Source organism: Limulus polyphemus, unplaced genomic scaffold (assembly GCF_000517525.1).
Source record: "Limulus polyphemus unplaced genomic scaffold, Limulus_polyphemus-2.1.2 Scaffold693, whole genome shotgun sequence".
NCBI classification, from domain to species: Eukaryota; Metazoa; Arthropoda; class Merostomata; order Xiphosura; family Limulidae; genus Limulus; species Limulus polyphemus.
Window position 1 is genome coordinate 280,872 of NW_013666303.1, and position 17,016 is coordinate 297,887.

Genomic DNA, 17,016 nt, shown 5'->3' on the forward strand with positions numbered 1-17,016 from the left:
TGTATATATATATACAACCTAAAAAAATTTTTTTTCCATTTCACATCTACGTGTGAAATTTTATAAGGCTAACAACCTACAACAAGCATCAAATGAGTTCAAATGTCGTAACTAGAAGAGATAAATGTTGGCTTTACTTATTTATTTATTTTTCTGTGTTTTAAGAAAATATGTTTAAGAACTTATTTGAAATAGTAATAATGTACATACGTATATAATATATAATGATTGAAACGTGACTATTTTACAAAATACTAGTCCACTGAAACACAGTTAAGACAGGTCACTATGTAAAGACTAAAGGTCAGTTTTATATTATTGGATATAGTAACATGAGTGCACATGCAACATGTCATTGTAACTTCTGTATTGTTAGCCAGGAATGACTGAAAGGTTAATATCATATAAATAATGAATATATATAAATGTATAATGTTATGAGATTTAAGTTATTTAGTCTAAACATGTATGTTTTCATGTTATAATTTATAGTCATTCTAGAACGAAAAAGGCATAATTTATGTTTACATCCTAATTTTTGTGGTGGTTATGAGATCAGTGTAATCGACTGAACCTTACGGAGATTCACTAATAAAAAATAACAGATGTGAAATTATAAAATTTTCTGATGTATAAATGTATTTTTAATTATAAAATGAAAATTACTTCATATGTTAGACAGGCAACATGTGAAAAGAAAAACAAAGGCCTGAGAAAACATTGCTTAACAAACCTTAATACTTATTAATAAAAATCTGATATTTTGCATATGAAAGCCTTGGGATGGTTACTGATAATCTGCCAATTTTTGTGAACATATGCTAACTAATTTAAAAGTTATAGCATGAAAACTATAACAAGCACAAAACAGTTACAAAGTTGGTCCAGGGACTAAGCTCGTGCTGAAAGAGTTAAGGTCACAGGGCATTTTAGATCAACACGATACTTTTTTTTTTAATCTTAAAGCTGATGTACTGTTACTTCATAAGTTTCATTGGTTAAAGTTAATACTTACCTACCTGATAAACATAATCTGGAAGGATAGGCCAGCTTCCCAAGACCCCACTGAAAAAATTAATGCCACATTTACTAAACTAATGGAGAAACTGATTTCTATTCCATTAACATTAATGTGTACTGTGCCCTTAGTACCCTTCAGTGAATTTGTTTTTGCCTTGGTGCCCTTCAAAATGAGATAAAATCTAAGTCCAAATGGCATTGCCCTAAAAATGAATTTCCTGGCCTGAACCTGATGTACAATTCCAAATGCTGTATGGTTTTGGACTGGATTTTTCCATTGCAAGTAGTTCTCCCCTCCTTCCTACTGCTGCCTGGATGTTGGTTGGAGCTGAACCGGCCAACATAAGTCCTCACATGTGAGTGAGCTGGGACCCTCCTCCTACCACAGACTGGACAATACATTGTCAGTGCTGCATGGTTTTGGACTGGAGTTGACCCTCAACCTTGCATTCTACCTTCCTACCATTGTCTAGATGTCGGTTCCCAGGGAGACAAGTCTTGGTTGTGTTTGATATGCACACATGATAGCTTTAATTCTCAAAATGGAAGTGCTCCTACCCTTCTGGTTTTTGAGTCTGAGGTGAAGATGGTAGAAGACTCTCCTTTTACTGTAGCTTGGAGAATCCATTCCCTGTTCCACTGGCTTCAAACTGGAGTTAACATCCCATTTATGGTCTGACATATGTTAGCCACTCTACACCATGAGCACATCCAGCTATAGTTGGTCGAGGACCCTCCTCCTACTGTGGACCTCGTGACCTATTCCTGAATACCCTGTTTTGGTACTGGAGTTTACCTCCCATTTACAGTCTGGACAAAGATGGTTGAGGACCCTCTTCCTACCATGAACAGAATGATCCATTCCCAATTCCACTTGTTTTGGACTGAAGTTGACCTCCTGACTAGGTTCTGACATACCCTATCCACTTCATGCCTGGGGCAAATATGGCTAATTTTTGTATGTGCCTCTTTGTTGCCCAGTTAGTTACACATTCATTCATCGAGGGCAAATAATATGTGGTTCAGATGTGGTGTGGTCTTCCATGAGTGTATTCCTCTAACAAGAAAAATCATACTGAATGAGCATTTTTCAGACAATTTCCAAAGGATGCTCATCTAGGTATATGTAAGTTTTGCACCACTCCCTCCACCAGATCACTGTGGGATTCTAGCTATTATGTAAGAAGAGTTAAGATATTATGTCAAAAATTAATATTTTCCTACACTGAAAATGTATTTCTGATAGATACCTCCATTCACGTATCCCACCCTTTCTCCATACTTCTGGTGCTTCTTTTCTGTCTAATCTCAAAATGAAGATTGGGTAATACAGTATAGAGGAAGCCAGCTGTGACAGGAGAGTGTGGCACTCCTATTGGTGGAGGGTTGTCACATGCTTATTTCAATGCTACAACACAGCTGAAACATGTAGAAACATGGGGTATGTAGGAGTTTCAAGTTAAAATATTTGTGCACATAGAGGGCAGCACTGAATGAGAAAAGTTATGTGAGAAGAGGTAAGTATCTTTTGGAAATACATTTTTAGTGTAGGAAACTATTAACTTTCCTCTTTTCGTGTTTAATTAAAATAGGTATTTATTCTTTTACAGTCAGAATATAAAAAGAAAAAAAATTCTGAAATGAAACATCAACAAAAACAGATTCGGCTGACTAAAAAGTTGCAAGCGTTACAAGAAAAACAAGCGGCTGAAACTAATACTAAAATTATTCAACAACTGCCAATTGCATCTCTTCCATCAGAACTTACAATATGTCCAGTGACATCTGCAGCCCAGATTAAGAAAAGAAAAGTAAGTATGAGTTTTAAGAATATTAAGCCCGGCATGGCCAGGTGGATAAGGCGCTCGACTCACAATCTGAGGGTCGCGGGTTCGAATCCGCATCCCACCAAACATGCTCGCCCTTTCAGCCGTGGGGGCGTTATAATGTGACGGTCAATCCCACTATTCGTTGGTAAAAGAGTAACTCAAGAGTTGGCGGTGGGTGGTGATGACTAGCTGCCTTCCCTCTAGTCTTACACTGCTAAATTAGGGACGGCTAGCGCAGATAGCCCTCGTGTAGCTTTGCGCGAAGTTCCAAAACAAACAAACAAAACAAACAAGAATATTAATGTATTATTTTACATTGGAAATGTCTCATTTCTTGGATTAGAGTTAAATGTTGTTATTATTTATTCATTTGCTTAATAAATAAAACAGTAGTTTGAGCTTGAAAACTGATTGAATGGTTGCATGTGCATGTTTTCACTGCTTGTAACTTTCAAAACTTTTCAAAGCAATATTACTTAATATGTATATAATAATTATGTTTTTATTATTTTATTTGGTAATATTTAAAACAGAAATGTAGAAAAAAACAATTACTGACAATAGTTCCATTATCAAAAGTGTCAGGAGAATGATTTTATGGTGAACATAAAAGAGAGGGCACTTACTTTTCATGACACTAAGACACCTGGAAATAATCACATTGTTTCCCAATAGAAAAATGTTTATTGGATTTGCATTAAAAGTGAATAAGATTGTCTTTTATGAAATAAGAAAGAAATGCGTCAGAAAGATTTTCATAACAAGGCAACTGTACTAATATGCCACTTTATTATTACCTCTACCAAAAACAGATTGGATCACACTTTACTGCTAACCTAGCCCTTATTAAGTGTACCATATACTGTACAATATACTGAAATGTTTTTTCTTCATTTGTAGCTCATTTGTCAAGAAATATGATTTGCAACTTGATTGAGATCCAGTAATTGAGCTGCCCAAGGAAGATAATTGAAGTCACTTTTCTTATTAAATCAATTTCAGACAACAAAAGCACAGTAGATTGTTGCATTATTATCTTGGAAGAACCCTTGTCCATCACTATGCTAATGGACTATGTAAGGTGGATACAACCAGCAACAATGTTAAACTACACCTTACATGTTATTTGCTTTTCTAAATGAATTAAAGGACCAAACCCTGCCATAAACAGCTCACATTTTTGAAACAAAACAAGCAGAATAACTTTGTACATAATTTTCTCTACCATAGCACAGAAAAGGATGAAACGTGAAACACCAGACCACATTATACACCTTTGCAGTCAATACTTTCCCACAGTTCACTGTATACACCACTGAAACTTTGTTTTTTTGTGTGCATCTGAGGTAAATGATTTTCTAATTGGTGTTAGATCTAGATAGTTAAATCCTAACCATTCTTGAAGAAATTGGTCAGTTGGATGTATTCTGACATACAAACCTATTTAATGATATTTTCCCTTGCTCAGTCATTAACCATTAGTAACCATAGGTTTCCTAGTATTATATTCTTTCTTTTTCAATTGCTACTATTCATTGACTTTGCTGAGCAATGCCTTTGAAGAGCTGGTAAAAAAAAAAACACTTTTATAATGACACCTATGCTACAGGGGGACCCACACCATACCCATTTGAAAACTATAAAAATTATTTTCTTACCCGTTGTTGTGTAGATTAACCTTTTCCAGCCAGAGAGCTTTTTTTATTCTGGCCATTTGCATTCATATAAATTAATAACTTGTAAGTGTTTCTGTATCTAAAATACACACTTCAAATGTATATGATGATCATTGAATGTTGTTAAAAGAAAATATTTTTATCTGTCATCTAAAAAATTATTGCATGTGTTGCTAAAAAGTACGTGGCACATCACTACTGAAGTGTTCCAGTATGAGTGCTTACTATATTTTTTGGGAACTAAGCTTCACAGTATCAGAACTAAAACATATTGTTTTAATTGTCAGTGTTTCTTTTTTTTCTGTGATATATATATATATATATATTCAGAAAAAGTGTAGCAATTTCTTTAAATTGTTTTTGGGTTCTTATTATTTTGAAAGTCAAATTTCTGACTTCATATAAATGCACAGAGTACAGAAAAATATCAAATACAATAACTGTGATTTGTTAAATTCAGTTCTCTGTTTCCTCTCTTTCAGACACCTGAGTCTACCACCAACAGTACCTTTACAATTGTAACAACAAATGACAGGATAAACCTTCAAACACTGGGATATTCTTCTCAGATTTTAGGATCACCTGACAAAAGTAGTCATACAATGGCATTAAATATGAAGAAAGTAATGTCTTATATGCTTCCTGAAACTTCTCCTACTAGGGGTAGGGGTAGGGGAAGACCAAGAGGTCGAGGTAGAGGTCGAGGAAGAGGACGACCTCCTCTAGATACATGTAATTCCTTATCAAAAGGAGATAAGAGTAGAAAAAACCAAACAAAGAGTAACTTGCTAAATGAAAGTCTATCCAGTAAGTCCATCACTTTTTTTATGATATGTAGAAAATAGTAAAGAAATTATTTTGTACCCCTTTTATTTGCTGTGTTTTTCCTTCATTTTTTTTTTTAGGTATTTGATGTATTGATAAGCAAAATACAAAGAATCAAGATAAGTTTTTTTAAGATATCATGTTTTGCCCAACTTACTGCTCTGAAGTTTTGGAAAATCAAGTTTTTGGGAAGAAGAAATTTTCTTAAGAGTAAATTAAAAAACATATATATATATATATATATGGAGAGAGAGAGCTTATTACAATTGTTCTGAAAAGAATGCTACTCCTTAAATGTATATTGATACCTCACTATACTATATTTTTTGTGTCTGCCTAAGAGATTGCATTCCTCTATCCTTTAGCTAACTCTCACCCAAATTTACATGTTTAATGTGAACTGTGCTGCTGCATGACATCATCATGCAATAATTGCACTACACTAATAGGAAGATGATACAACTTCCATGCACAGTAATTCCCTTTAGCATTTGCACTCAAGACTACTTCTTTTTTTCCTTGGCACCGTCTCGAGATAATTTGTCTTACACCTTTCATTCAATCACATGAGATTTATGGTAGTTTATTCACATAGATTGTGGATTGCCATGGTTGACATTTCAGACACCTTTTGTTCTTTCAGTCTTAGAGACATGTTTTTTTGTTTCATCCATAGGGCTTGGGTCTTCCAGTTCCATACTCTTCCTTTTGTCTTTACATCTGCTCCTTCCTTCTTTCCTTGACTCATGGGGGCATTTGCCCACCTTGATCTTACTTTGGGACTGGACTTCCTATTTTACATAGATAATTGGTTTATTCTTGTTCGTTCTTGGGAGAACTCTTCTCATACCTGCATTCTTTGCATGGGGGGGTTCAGCTGGGCTGGTTTGTCGCACCGTCCAAGTCTTTTCTCACATTCACCCTACATTTGGAACATATGGCCCTCAACACTTTGCTTATGAACTTACTTTTACTTTACATCTGCTCCCCCCCCACTCTTATTTTGTCCCATTTTGGCTCTCTTACTCCTAATGCATCTTTCTCTCTTCCAGGGATGTGGTCCCTTCATTTTGATGTGTTAAGTTTGGTCAGGTTCATTACCTGGACTTTCCATTTATATGTCTTTTTTCTGATCTCCTTCCTGCCATCCTTTATCAGTTGTGTCAGGTTTTTTGACATTGGTCTGTCTGCCTCTCCCTTCCTCTGGGCCATCCTACTTTGGCTCACCTTTCAGCCTTTTTTCACTTGGTTTTTTGACTGTAGGTTGCCAGTTTTCCACTGTTGCTTGGTTTTGAGCAGCTTTATCTTCTACATTTTGCATGTCCAGTTGCTATCTGGTTTTCTTTTTCTGTCCTCTCCCCTTTATTCTGAACCTTCCTTCTTCACCAACCTTCTCATCATACTCCCATGCCTGACAGGGACCTTGTTGTGTTTTTTATCCTTTTTGGGCTCCTTTTGAACCATTGACTTCATGTTTATTGTTCCATCTTTTTTCTCCTACTCACCTATTGTCATTCTTGTTAAGAAGTCTATACCTTCAATGCTTCCTGCATTTTCTTTCACCATACTTCTTTCCTCTATCCTGACCAGACTTTTCTTCCTAACACTTGGGCTGTTTGGGTGATCATCCTTTCACATCTTGTTACATTATGATCGTAAGCTGTCTCATTTTCTTGCATCTTATTCTCACCAGCCCTTGTACAAGACCCTTCAGGCTGGCATGTGGATGAATCTGAACACATCTGTCTCCTTTTGTCTTCATCATCTGGCTGTTTTGACACACTCCAGTCGCAGTTCTTTACTACACTTACATATCATCTTGCGCTCAACCCATCTGCCCTGGCTCTACCAGCACCCACTGCAAACCATACCATTTCCCTGGACTAGCTGCTGGGATGGTAGATCTTGCAGAATCCTCACAGATTGGGCTTAGCACAATACAGTGAGAAGTAGAGCAGTAGTGACCTGTTAGTGTAGTATGGGATCCTTTCACACAAGTAATGTAACCTCCTCCTGCAGCCAGAGCCTGTTCAGTAGAGTCGTGATTGTGCCCTAACCTCACTACACTTATTGGCTTACCAACTGCTTGTGTGTAGGTGCTCAGTTGGCCACGTTTGAATTACGCCCATCCCTGTGACAATTGGGGCTTGTTTGCTTCTCCCCCTCTCATCTTGAGTGAAGAGTATACCCTGATCTAGATGAGAAGTGGTCTCTCACAGGTACCCCTATGGAGCCCCTACCATCAGGTGTCACATTCCATGAATTTTTCCTTGAGCACTTTCTGAAGAGTGCTCATCTAGATTTAAAATTTGTACTGACTCCTCCACCATTTCAGTGTGATATTCTAGCGATTCTGTATGTGGAGGTGAGGTATCATAATACTGAAAATGTATTTCTGATAGATACTTCTAGAAACATTCCCACCCAATTTCCCCACTTGTGGTGCACTTTTTTTTTTCTCTTGCCTTGTATAAAAATGACATTATCTTGAGTGCAAGTGCTATTGGTGGAGGGATATTTTTGCAAGATGAAGTCCTCATGTACCACCACAGTTCACATTAAACACGTTAATGTAGATGGGAGTTAGCTCAAGGTTAGAGGCATGTAAATCTCTGGTAGAAGTACGAGGAGTATAGTAATTCTGTGTTTGAACATGAGTATTTATCAGAAATATATTTTTGGTATAGGAAAATATTAACATTCTTAAAAGTGTATAATTTTCTAGCTTGAAACTATTATTGCTTTTAATTTTCATGCTGTTTTTTGTTGTTGTTTTTTTGGCTCTCTGCTTTCTAGAGCATCATTTGTCAAGTATTGTATGAAGAAATTGTTTTGATGTGCAAAATGAAGCCAAAAACATTGTATCAATACTTTAGTGACATTGGAATGTGTGTGATTTTGTGTATACCTTATTGTCTGATTCAGAACCTACAAGTGATACCAAGTCATCTTCAGATTTTGAAGCTTCAGACAGTGGTGACAACATTGATGATGAAGATGATGATAAATCTGCCACTGCAAGCACTGCAAGTAGTGGAGTTACATCTACATCGGGTCAAGCAACCAAACGACATAGCCAAGGAGGTGAAGGTAAATTGTTAGATGACAAAAGAGTGTTGATATAAACTTTCATCATTTAAATTTTAAGTTATGTATACATATTTTTTGATATTTAAATAAAATAAAAAAATGAGTTATAAGATTAGTTCTATATAGGTGGCTTTACAGCAGTATTAGGCATCCTTGAAAGTCACTATGTATGCTTGTTTAGGCAGTTTCTTACTTAATCAGTTATTTTATTCAGTAACTAATCAAATTATTTGGTATAATAAATACATATTGTGAAGTAGCATACAACTTGATGGGATAATTAGATATGTTGCCGCTTTAAAAAGGACAAAAACAAAGAAATATCTCTATTTCATTAGTTGGCATGCAACTTGATACATCTGATGCTTGAATTTAATAGCATGATGCTCTTTTCTTGTACAGCCAACATTCTTCTGTTTAATATTTCAGATGTTTTTACAGAAGACACTTCAGAGGAGCTTTTTAATTTAAAGTGTTCAAATTGTTAAAGTTAATTAATGTATTCCAGTTCAATAATATTTTACTTCAACCCTCTGCAACATAATCGTTGTCTCACTGTTACAGAATTATGTTCATTTAGATGACATGATCAGCTGCTGAACTTCTCTAAGATATTTTTACCACCTGGATGAAACTGAATTAAAATTGTATATTTCTATGGAAGAGTTACAGGTTATAGAATCAATAATTATGTATTTTATATATATATACATATCCATAGATAGTTAGATGGATTGAGTGTTATAAGACTAAATTAAATAACATTAGTTAGATAAAAGATAAAACAAAATCATAAACAGGTGAACTGTGGTAGTTAGTAAGTTTTAAGTTGAATATTTCATTCCTCAGGAAAGCAATCAGTTATTTTTTGAGACTTAAAATTTTTTTTAACAGCATGCTTGGTGAGATAATTATGTTTTTGAATACCAAAGTATTGTAAACCAAAAGGTTTAAGTATAATAGATTTATAGAAAATTTCAAATTTGAACAGATTAGAAGGAATGTGAAAATGATAATATCTGCAATCTAACGTGATTTTTATCAGAAACATTTTGCCTATTGATTAGATAAAGTTTAATTCCTTCTACCAAGGATTGGGCATGACCTAGTGGTCAGTGTGCCCAGACTATGAATCTGAGGGCTCATGGTTCACAATAAAAGAGTGGTGAATAAATCTTACCATTTGACCAAACAAAAACTAGCCCAGGGTTAGCAGTAGGTGCTTTTGACAAGCTGCCTTCTCTCTTACTTATCAGTACAAAATTAGGGACAGCTGTACACAGGTAACCCTTGTGTAGCTTTGTGTGAAATTGTGAAACAAAAAACGTTATACCAAAGGGTTCATTTAATTTTTCTTTATTAGGATCTTCACCAAAAAAGAAAAGAATTTTACCAGATGAAAAGGAAATTAGGATTCCATTAGAACATGGGTATGCTTTATTTGAAAGTTCCTTAACAATTTTCTGCCTACAAACGTGTAATAGACCTGAAAGTGCTAAAATTCTATGACAGTGCTCGTACTCTCTGATATTGGTTGTAAAATCTTGTTTGTTCACAAACTGGCCAGAAAGATGAACTTGAGTGTTATCTTTGATAATTTGCAAGTTTTCTGAACATGCTAAAATTTACTTGATTTTGTAATGTAAAACAATATGTGTATATGAAGTTTGAAGATGGCTCGAATGAGTAACAAAGAAAACTTTATTACAGATTTAACAAAATAACTAATGTACAATGTTTTCACAATGTTCTTTAATCATCAATGGCTTCCTCATCATCAAATATACATATATTGTACATTTAAACAATGGTATTTTATAAGTTTTTGTTTTCATTTAGCATTCACCGGTGATTCATGAAATACAACTTAATGGTGTATTTAAAGCACAAAACTGTTTCACGTTGAAACTTACAAACAATTCTAATACTAACTGATTTAGTAACAGTCAGATATGTGTACAACTTTAATTACAAAAATATTTCAACCATTATTAACATCACAAGTTAGCATCATATTTTGTATTACAAAAACTATTAGAAAATAATTTTACAGGCCACATATATGTGCTACTTTTAAAAGAATTATCAAATAGTATCATATCATAGATATAAAAAATAAACCACAACTTAAATGAGTGTAAAAATCACATTGTGTTAGTTCAGTGAACCAATTAAAGCTACTTTTATAACTTATTATTTCTATCAATTTGTGAAAAAAAGGTTATTTTTATTGTTGTTGTTTTTTTTTCAAATGAGATATTTAGTTAATAATTATTTTTGATTGAATCAGGGTTAATTGTTTATTGCCAAGTGGTCCAATACTTAAAAAAAAAAGCTTTGTTGTTATTTTTGTTGTCAGCTGGCGTCGTCAGACCAAGATCCGGTGCTTTAGTCGCTCAGGTGTGAGAGGTGAGGTTGTGTACTATGCTCCATGTGGGAAAAAACTAAAGAACTACCCTGAAGTGGTTCGGGTACGTGTCATAATAAGATATCTTTAAGAGCTAAATAATTCACAAATGTATTGTGTAGATTTTGTTGACTATTTGATTTTGAGCATTATTATAAACTGTGTATACGCAATCAGTATGAAGGTTTGTTAACTATATTCAACCCACCTTAGAACTATGCTGCCATTCTATATTCATGTTACAAAATGTATTGGTGGTAGATTAACAACGTAAATATGATTTTATTAATCTTTCAATATAAAAATCTGTTTGATTCATCAGCAGAAGCTCATGCTTATTCAATAAAATCTAATTTATGCTGCTCAGAAACTATGCAGGTTTCAAAGGTATGTTTAGTAATCACAAAATAGGAAAATGATAACCCAAGCACTTCATAAAGTAGATCTTTCTTCTTTTTATATTTAAGCCAAGCTTTCCTTCAACATTATTTGAGGTTCAATTTCCAGATTATACTCAACTTAGTTTCAGACCTTTTTTTTTTTTTCCTTTTCTATGTTAGTGACATATTGTATAAAATTCTGAACAGTGGTTAATTTTTTTATAAGTAAGCCTAGAAATGGGTTGTGTTTATTGTTTTTAAACTTTTATATTTATACCTGATTTTGATATTTTCTATTTCCACAATGATTTTATGTAACTAAGATCTGAAAATAATTAAACTTTTTACAGTTGTTTTATCAATATTGCTAATTCAGCTAAATCACTCGAGTAGGATGTCTTGATAACCTTCAGTGAATATTGTTCACTAACTTTTTAAATTTGCAATGTTTTTTAATTTCTGATAATATTTCAAAAATACTTGCTGACTTTTCAATAAGACATCATTTCAACATCCTTATTAAAATAATTTGTATTCTGATTTTTCATATTTTATTAAAATACTTAAATCCTTCAAACGAAAAGGATGATTCTAATGTTAGTCTCACATATGCCCAATCTTCTCACCCTTATCTTATCCTTACTACTCTTCTACAGTATCTATCTTCTATCGATCTCCTCTTGGAAGTTCTCCACAGAAATCCCGAGGGATTTTATGCCAATACCCTTCACTTTCTCTCTTCCACTTTGGACCGTATTTCTTACTCTGCTCTGTCATTACACACTTGGTTTCTTTGTTGTTGGGATCTTATTGGTAGGGAGTCCATTCTGGCTCTTGTTAATTTACCTTCCACTTATCTCAGGGATTTTTGTCTTGCTACTTTTCTTTGACATTATGTCTTTAACACTGTCCCTGAAAATATTGAGCTGTAGGTAACATCCACCCGACAACAGTCCACCCTTTCAACTTTTGTGGCCCATTTATCTCAACCAGAGCCTTCCATGCCACTTATTCCCATTCTTTACTTGTTCCTTCACATCTGGTTACTTCTTTTTGTTGAGGTCATTGCCGACATATTGTCCATTGTCAACATTACTGGTGACTACTTGGTGGGTTTGGAGCCTGTTGGAGCTCATTTGTTCGATTTCTTCCTCACTGGCTCCACTTTGTCGAGGATCAATGGGTGATAAAGGTTCTTTCAGGGGGGACTCATTCTCATGTTTCTTTCCCCATCTTCTTATTCTCCTAACCCCATTTCCTTTCCTCTTCCTCAAGATCCCGTGCCTCACCAGCATCTGTCAGAGGCAGTTCAGGATTTGCTTTTGCAGTGGGCTATCGAACCAGTTCACCATCCCTTGGAGGGGTTTTACTCCCATATTTTTGTGGTCCCCAGGAAAATGGGGATTGGTGACCTGTCATCAATTGGTCATGCCTCAACTGCTTCATCACACACCCCCAAGTTCACTATGGAGTCCTTTCTCACCTTGAGATGGGCATTTTCCCCGGGATTGTGTATGACAAAAATAGATGTTTTCAATGCCTATCTCCACATCCCAATAGCCCTTCAATCCTGTCTTTATCTTCAGTTTGTTCATCTCAAGGAGGTTTACCAATTTTGGACTCTCCCCTTCGGAGTTGCTTTGGTCCCATGCATGTTTTGTCATGTTGTTCAGACATTTACTCATCATATTCATACTTTGGTGTTGAGGTTTCATCATTACATGGATGACTGACTACTTCTAGCTCATTCCGAGCAGGAGTCAACCAATCACACTCACCAACTCCTTTTTATGTCAGCTCGAGTGAGCTGGTTCATAAAATTAGAGAAGATGGTTCTTTGACCCACCCAATACTCAGTGCATTTGGGGGTTTTCTTCGACGTCAAGCTCTCCCTTCTCCTTTACGCCTCAGTTCTATGGGACTTTTAGTTGATCATTGCCCTTTCAGCTCAGTCACTTACTGCTCGAGAGGTTCTATTGCTTTGGGGATGTGGTCTTCCATGAATGTATTGATCCCCATCAGTCTTGTCCATATGAAATCCCTGCAGTGGACCCTTCACAAACAATGGAACCTTGCACGGGATCTTCTTTCTGCCACTATTTCCCTTCCTCCTTTCCTAAGAGTCAATCTGCTGTGGTGGCTCAACACAGCCCATGCATTGGTTGGTGTGCCACTTCTTCCACTGTGTCTGAATGTCCATCTGTTCATGGATCCTTCCCTTCAGGGATGGGGGGGGGGGGTCGAATTACCACGAAGCTTCAGGATATTGGTCTGCAGATGAATTAATCTTGCATATCAATGTTTTCGAACTTCTGGCAGTTTGTTGGGTGTTATCTCACTTCCTTTCTCATCCATCGCTGTCTGGTGATAGTTCATTCCAACAACTCTATGGTGGTGGCTCATATCAACCACCAAGGGAGCACCTGGTCCAGAGATCTTTGTTTCTAGACCTTGGATCTTCTATACTGGGCCCAGACACATCACATTCATTTTCTCGAATGTCGTGTGGCGGGTGCTTTCAATCTTGTAGTGGATCATTTTTCATGTCCAGACCAACTCTATCCCATGGAGTGGTCATTAAATCTGATTGTTTTCAGAGACCTTTGCATTCTATGGAGTTCTCCCCAATTGGATGTATTTGCCATGGGCCTCCATACAAAGTTGTCCCTCTTTTGGTCACCTGTCCTGCATCCACAGGCTGTATCTGTCAATGCCTTCAGCTAGGATTGGACTAACAAATACCTTCATGTGTACCCCCCCATCCGTTCGCTTCATCAGGTGATTTCACTAGAATACTCTACTCCTTGTCAGGTCCTCATGATTGCATCCTATTGACCAGCACAACCCTGGTTTCCGAGGCTCCAATTTCTGTTCCTCTTCCACTGTTTCCCTCCCTTCTGCATCAACCTCACTCCCATGTTCTTCATCCCAATCACTCTGTCTTCATGCCTGGCTTTTGTCCAGTCTTTGGCAAAGAGATCCAGTTTCACGTGTTGAGTTGCTTCCCTGTTAGCTACTTCCATTCGTCCATCTTCCATGGAAGTTTCCCAGTGTAAGTGGAAGGTTTTCTGCTGTTGGTCTGCTGGGAGGTGATTTTCTGACGTCAAGCCTTTGGCAGCTCGGTTGGTGGAATTTCTCATCTGGCTCTTCGACCATGTGTCTTTGGTCTCTTCGATTTCTGGATATAGAGCAGCCCTTTCCCATACCTTCTGTTTCTACAGATACTGTAGGGTTTTTACTTTCCCTGTCCTCACTATGCACATGTGTTCCTTCTGGATTGGGACACTAATGTGGTCCTCCATGCCCTGTCTCTCCCTCCATTTGAACCATTTTCTTCATGTTCCTTGTTTCATGTCCCTTAAAACCTATTTCATTCTAATATTGGCCTGCGGACGTTGCTGATCTAATCGTTCCTTTCTCCTCAAGACCACGGCAGCTCGAGTAGGTTGTTCCTCCTTTTCTCCTATTTCCCTACCTTATATCTCCCATCTTTACCCTCGCTTGGACCCCAATAGACTGCTGTGTCCCGTCAGAGCTCTACGGTCTTTTCATTCCCTGGCAATCCTCCTCCCTTCGGGATCTTTCCCCTTTTGCTCTTACGAATTGAATCTGCCTTCTGGTCCATTTGGCCTACTCCTCTTTCCTCTCCTGCCTTGTTCCATGTGTCCTCACATCAGATTCGTCATCTCACATTTTTCCTTGCTTCCTGTCTGTTAGAGAAGATTCTCCAAGCTGACATGTGGGCCACACTTTGTGTTCCATTATTTTCATCACATCGTGCTTTATTCTGCATCAGGGTTCTGTTTTCCGCCTCTCATCCTCGCGTTCTCTCATCCATGGCTCGGCACAGTCACCATAGAGATGGGGCATTCCACAAGATCGCTGGAAGGTTACTTCACGATAGTTGCTTCATAAATATGCCCTTTCTGGACCATATCATCCATGGATGGCATGGGTAAAGCAGAACAGGATAACTGCCCATCCATTCCATGCCTTGAGTGAATAACTCAGTATGATCTGCTTTTCAAAATGGGGTATCATGGTCACCTATTGCTCTGTCTCCAGTGATGATGTCCCTCCGGATTCTCCAACGCATTCTCACCCCTTCTTCGAGTGGAGTATGAGGGCCCTTGCCATTTTCTAGTTCCAAGCCACTGGGGTGGTTGACCGTGGAGGAACCCTCCTGAATGGGTTCCAATAACAAGTTGGCTATAACCATTCAGTCGAGAGTAAAGCAGTGGTGTAGATGTGACGAGACCTCCACAGGAGTTGATCTGTTTCCTTGCTGGTGAACACGTGGCCTTCTTATACTGTTTATGCTATCACAGGAGTTGATCCATCACCTTCCTGGATGATGTGGCCTCCTTAAACTATTTACATATTCAACAATATCTATTACCACTGGAATTCATCCCTCACTTTACAAGCTGACGTGGACTTCTTATACAATTTACACTACTGTGGAGTTGATCCATCACCATAATGGTTGACATGGCCTCCTGTTACATATTCCATACCTCATGAAGTTGATCCATCGCACATGCAGCTCACCCCTTTTGATTGGGAGCCCTCATCCTATCTTCACATGGACATCAGTTCCCAGCATTGAGGTGTTGGATTCAAGTGAATTAACAAGTACCCAGGAATTGGAGCAGATCTTCATCCTACCTTCTCATGGATGTTGGTATCCCATAGAGAAGGTTTTGGATGTAATTGACTTGCCAAGTACAGTCCGACACACCCTAGCCACTCTACACCTCGCGATTTCTGCCCATGTGTTTTATGAATTATACACAAGGACAAAGAGTTCACCTGGCTCAGAAGTGGTGTAGTTCCCCTCCTCTGATCTCCATATCTCTTTCTCTTATGGTCAGGGGTATCCTTCGAGTGCTTTTGGGGGATGCTTCTGTTAATCCTTCACACCGGTCCCTCCTTCTTCTCAATGTGGGATTCTAGCTAATCTTGTGAGAGAAGGTAAGTACTGTATCGGAAGTTATAATTTTCTTATACTGAAAATGTATTTCTGATAGGTACTTATCTCTACTCACACTTCCCACCATTCCTTCCCACTTTTCCAATACTTACACCTTCAGCCAAACTTAGAAGTGAAGTTTTGGTAAAGGAGTGTAGAGGGAGTCACATGCATCATGTGAGCATACTATGCTACTGTTGGTTAATAGATGATACATGATGATTTGCATGAGAGACACATAGGAATGTGCTAATTGCAACAAGGGGGAAGGGCAAGGCTTGTGGTATGCATAAAAAAAATGTTCACATATAGAGGGCAGCACTGAATGAGAATAGCTAATCTTGTGAGATGAGGTAAGTATCTATCAGAAATACATTTGCAGTATAGGAAAATTATAATTCTTAAGGTATCACACATTTGTCTGAGGTCTTCAACTGTCATCAAAATATGTTGGAATTCTCAAAATAGCTGTAGAGCTTTACCCACACTTTTTAAGTTGCAGTTTGAAATTACGTCAAAGATATCACAAAAATGGTATTAAGTTTCATTATACTACAAAAAAAATAAAAACAACCTGATAGAAATACTATTGAAGTCAGATACCCAAAACCCAGTGTGATATAACACAGTTATCTTGTTATGAGACTATTATCTTTGTCCAGAAAACCTGTAATTTTGAAATTTAACTCACATACAGTACTCTTTATTATGTGATCGTTTTTATAAGATCATTTTATTTGAAATTATCTAAGTAAAAAAAAATTAATAGTATTTAATTTATACCCAGACTTTCAGCCAAAACTGAAATATGAATCTG

General features: G+C 36.9%; 1 protein-coding gene across 1 annotated transcript in view; it reads left to right on the forward strand.

Moving 5' to 3' along the window:
• The window catches only part of LOC106460013 (bromodomain adjacent to zinc finger domain protein 2B-like), a 170,426-nt gene that overhangs the window by 88,837 nt on the left and 64,573 nt on the right, over positions 1–17,016 (forward strand). The window contains exons 11-15 of the mRNA XM_022386600.1: positions 2,631–2,831; positions 5,008–5,332; positions 8,276–8,440; positions 9,804–9,870; positions 10,800–10,911. Coding sequence (XP_022242308.1) covers positions 2,631–2,831; positions 5,008–5,332; positions 8,276–8,440; positions 9,804–9,870; positions 10,800–10,911 — 870 coding nt within the window. The remainder of the gene's footprint in view (positions 1–2,630; positions 2,832–5,007; positions 5,333–8,275; positions 8,441–9,803; positions 9,871–10,799; positions 10,912–17,016) is intronic.